This window comes from Sinocyclocheilus rhinocerous, unplaced genomic scaffold (genome assembly GCF_001515625.1).
Source record: "Sinocyclocheilus rhinocerous isolate Xijiao unplaced genomic scaffold, SAMN03320098_v1.1 scaffold1724, whole genome shotgun sequence".
NCBI classification, from domain to species: Eukaryota; Metazoa; Chordata; class Actinopteri; order Cypriniformes; family Cyprinidae; genus Sinocyclocheilus; species Sinocyclocheilus rhinocerous.
In genome coordinates this window covers 1,535,923-1,540,895 of record NW_015626034.1, presented here as the reverse complement: position 1 = coordinate 1,540,895, position 4,973 = coordinate 1,535,923, and the positions used below count along the sequence as shown (strand labels likewise).

The following is a 4,973-nucleotide window of genomic DNA, read 5'->3' as shown; positions in this document are numbered from 1 at the left end:
AGGCGGGGCATAGAGGAGAAACAATAATGTACAGTATGTGGAAAATAATGTGTTTTTTGAACCTTAAACCGCATAAATACATTTTATTACACCAAATACACCAAATAATGTTATTTTTAGCAGCATCATATGACCCCTTTAAGTTATTATTACTTAATCAAAACAACCCAACTGCAGTTTGATTGATATTACTTGGAATGCGCAATAATAAAAAAATGTGATTTCGGAAAATAAAAGTTATCGGTTTTTGCAAATTAACTCTTATACATTTTTTTTGTCTGCAACTTGGAACAGTATATAATCTTTAAATAATGGACAGTCTTTTTTAATGTTTAAAGCATCACCGCTCCTTATTTTTTGTCATGAAAAAAAATTTAAAAGAGGCAATAAATAAATACATAAAAGAGGCAAAAAAATTTTTTTGTAAAATATAGTATTTTTGACTCACTGAAATAAGTCAAAATTAGTATTATATTTAACTGGTTTTTATTTAAATTAATTATTTTAACATTACTTTTAAAATTAATTTAATTAATTAAATTTTAATGTCAGTAGTGTCGATGCAACGTAAAATTACTGCTAAAGATCATGTGTGGTTTTTGTGATTCTCCAGTAACAATGTTTCAGAACTTTTTTAAAAAGCCATTTGAAATGTTGAGCTTCTTTGTCATTTATGATACATCGTTGCCATGTATGATTACAATTTATATCATGTTCAAAATTTCAGTAATTCAAAAATTATTTTAAAATATTGATGAATTATTTAAAGCAGCACTATGTAACTTTTGGCGCTCTAGCGGTTAATAAACAGAACTGCACACATCCCGCGGAAGAACATTCCAACCGGAGCTACTTCTCTAAGTTTATGTCTATGGCGATTCACGCAGGTATGTGTTACTCCGCAGCGGTGACGACCCGACCAGGCTACAATAGTCCAAATATAAGTACTTAATATAATTGTACCGTAGTGATTCGGAATAAGACAAAAACGCGGTTTGGAAGATTAATTCATGATGTACTCGCTCATTATATACATTTTGCAAATTTTGAACACAGAAAAAGTTACATAGTGCTGCTTTAAGTGAATGAATTGGTCATTCATCATCATCACCATCATCATCATATAATTATTTAGTGTGACCGTGCATAAAATAAGAAGTTAAAATACAATAGATAAAGAAGAGATAAACAGATAAAGATAAAATAAATAGTTCATATAGTTTAATGTAGGATTGTTTGACTTTTAAGATGCAAATGGCACTTTAATTGTAGAATTAGGCTAAATGATTATTTCACAAAATTGACATTTTGTCTTTTTATATTTGTGTAGGGAGCAGACTGAAATAAAACTCATAAATTAAAATGTATTAATAAATAAAAGCACAAATGTCAAATCTAATTTGAAGTTGCATTTATGCAAATATATGAGGATACTAAATGCCACATGGTCGGCAGAATTGTAAATGTAAATGAGATCTATAAAGATTTTACATTTTGTCTCTGTGTACCTTTATGGTGCATTTTTTTTCTTTTTGGAGCTTGGCACTACAATCATAGTCCATAAAAATCCTAGGATTTGGAATGACAGGGTGATTAAATTGTCAACTCAGTTAAATCACACTGACGACAGTACCTTTGGCCTGTATTTGACAGTGTCTTCATCGTGGTAAAGTCGAAGTGTCTTTTCAGGGGTGCTGCTCACCAAAACACGCAGGCATTTAAAGCTATCAGTGCCACGGCAATCCATCACTTCATCCACCAAATCAATATGCACCAGTGTGCAGTTGTTAGGTTTCCAGTCACTGTTACAAACACAAATGATGTGAAGGTTTACAATGTAAAAATGTAATAAGGTATGGCTATGCTGTATAGCAATTTTTATTTCAAATTATTTCATATTTATTTATGGTCATCATATTTCATTGTGTTGATATTAGCAACTGATGTTTTAATTGCAAGATCAGCAAAAAGAAAATTACAATACTAAAGGATACTATTCGACTAATAAGCAGTCTACCTGAAGAACTGAAACTAACCTGTAAAGACTTGGTTTCACCATCACGATTCCCACCAGAAAGTACATGAGGATGGAGAAGGTCATCATGGTGAAGCCCAAGAGAACGGCTCTGTCTTCTCCTATGCTGGACTCTGGGATTTGAGCTCTGGCTTTCTCATTGCACTTCATCTCCCTCGCTTTCCTCCACTTGCCTCCATTTTTTTGCATTTGGGCTTGCTGGTAGAAGACATCTCTAAAAACAAACAAACATAACTTTACATAACTTACTTAACTTTATCTATATGCTGTTATTTGTTCATGAAATACAAAAGGAGAAATTCTGAAGAATCATCAGAAATTCATGGCAACCTAAAGCTAAAAAAACAAACAACAACATAAAACCAATAAAACCATAAAAGCAGTTCACACTTTCAAAAGCAACTCGAAGGAGTTTATATACATATAAACATCTATATACATTCTGCATAGTTATTTATATTGTATATATTATGTTTATTGACTGTATGTATGACTTATGACTTGAAGTGGGGGTGGGGGGTTACATAAAGAATACTTGTTATGGAAAGAATATAATTAAGTGTAAACTGAATGTAACGTTTTTGGACAGTTACTTGCATGTTATTTACAATTAAATGAAAATATATTATACATTTAAAATATATATTAAATGCAATTTAAATGTCATGCTGACTTTAATGTCATTTCTATTGAAACGTGTATATCATGTATTTAAATATCAGCCCTCTACGAACACCTTGGCAATTGAATCGCCATTGGCTAGTAAATTTTTTTTGCTTACTGGCCAGACTGATAAAAATATATATATATATATATTTGTTTGTAAAAAGGCACAGTTTTATAAATATCTGAAAGTACACTCTTAACATCAGTCAGTCAAGCATTATAATATGATAATCAATATTATTTAATGATAGAACTTTTGTAATTAGAATTAAAACTTGATAACCATGTATGAATGCATATTAGTCATTTTAACTGAACTTCGGACTCGTGGTGGTGCTTTTTTGGTCATTCAGGGTTTCTGTAAAAAAAATTAAAAATTGGGGAAAAACGAACAAAAATACTGATAAGATAATAATGATACGAATTCTACTAATAAGAACAATATAAAACGCACCGAGGATTATGAGCTACTGGATTCATGAATATTAATCAGGTTGTGTGCGTTCGCTCGAACTGATTTGCTGAAATCAAAACAGGGACGATAATAGATGAGTGCCAGCCAATGAGATTGCCGTTTGCACATTAGTTCCGCCCACTACCGGAGAAAGCGGTAGTTCTAAAAAGCGGAAGAATTCCAAAGGAACTCCGTTATTTTGACAGCAAAATACAACAAAGAATATCGTTTACATGTAGAGCGCATAGGTAGCGCGTCATTTCTCTCTCTCCCTCTCTCGCTGCGTGTGTGTGAAACAAAGCGACGGCGAGTCGTGCGCCTTCACACTAGAGTTTACGGTACGTTAAATACAGGTGCGTTGCACATCCATTCAGATGAACTGAAAAATATCACAGATCGCTTGGCGGAGAGTGAAACTGATGCGCTCAGTCAGAGAGTGTTCGGCGAGTGAAAATATATCAGTGCTAAACTTATACTTAGCCTCCAACTCACACTGGCGAGTAAAATCTGAGAATTTATTAGCAATTGGCTAATATTAGACATCATTTAGTCGCCCAGAGTGAAGATTTAGTCGCATATGCGAGTGATTTACTCGCAATGTAGAGGGTTGAATATATCAATTTAGTATATTTATTACATTTAAACTATATACACTTTTAATGTAACATCAAATAACAACACACTACAGTTAAAATTATAATCAAGTACAGTACTTTGCATATGCTTTAGTATTTAAGTTAACACATTAAAATAAGTGTACTTCAAGCATGCCAAAAGTTTATTTAAAAATAATGATTTAAAACTATCTGACATTATAACAAAGTGTAATTTTTTAACATGTTAAGAAAGTGTGCTCTCTTTAAGTACATTTTGGCCTTTTATTTAATTATTATATTATCTGTAAGTACAGTTTTTTTTTTTTTTAAATACACATTTAAGATTTGAAGTACACTACAAGTGCACACTTAATACAGTTAAGCACACTTCTTTTTCACAGGTTGGAACAACATGAGAGTGAGTAAATTATAAAAATGTCATTTTTGGGTGAACTAGCTCTTCATGATTTTAAGTTAATATAAGGTTAAATATAAAACAGTAGTGGACAAGAAATAGATAATGGACTGTCAGTTAGACTGCTATTGTTATTGCTATTTGAAATAACTCAATGCTTAATACATTGGTATCTCATACTAGTGTCACAACTGGACAAGTGGCTTTAATAAAAGAGAAGACTGAGGCAGTGGATGTGATCTCCATACGTACCGCGTGTGTCGTCGCCGCGCGCCCAGCAGGGTGATGTTAACAGGAACACTGAATGACCCCCGCGGGGACTGATTCAGTAGCATTTCTATCTTACTAAGTAACCCTTAACTGGGTTACAGCACTAAATTAACACAACACCGACCACACTTTGACAAGGTCAATGTACTATACATCCAGACACAGAAGCAGCGTGTTGCATAGCCGTCAGACTACAACATAGTGCACTTAAGGGATTGTTTTCTTCTCATCCAGATGAGATCAGCAGAATATCTTTCCTTTTCCTGAACAGGGATGCCACAGAGGGTTTCTATAGGAACCCCTGCAGCCAGACTATAATTACGTCCTATGGGACTCCAAGCACTCCTGACAGTTTTTTCTATTTTCACATATAAACTACAAAACAATGAAGTAAATGAACCAAATATTCAGATGTGTGCAGCGCATTTTACGGAGTACTGTTTCCTGAACCTGGGAGAGTAGCCTACAATGCCGGTGTCTGGCAATTCCAACTTTGCAAGGACAGTCTGGCGCTTCTGACTCACAGCAAGTACGTTT

The 4,973-nt window shown here is 33.5% G+C and overlaps 1 protein-coding gene across 1 annotated transcript in view; it reads right to left on the bottom strand.

The window, feature by feature from the left end:
- Window positions 1-4,501, bottom strand: part of kcnmb3 (potassium calcium-activated channel subfamily M regulatory beta subunit 3) — a 5,326-nt gene extending 825 nt beyond the window's left edge. Inside the window, exons 1-3 of the mRNA XM_016513369.1 lie at window positions 4,419-4,501; window positions 2,037-2,249; window positions 1,630-1,802 (exon numbers count right to left, since the gene is read on the bottom strand). Of these exons, the coding sequence (XP_016368855.1) occupies window positions 1,630-1,802; window positions 2,037-2,249; window positions 4,419-4,501 (469 nt within the window). The remainder of the gene's footprint in view (window positions 1-1,629; window positions 1,803-2,036; window positions 2,250-4,418) is intronic.
- Window positions 4,502-4,973: the final 472 nt, after the last annotated feature.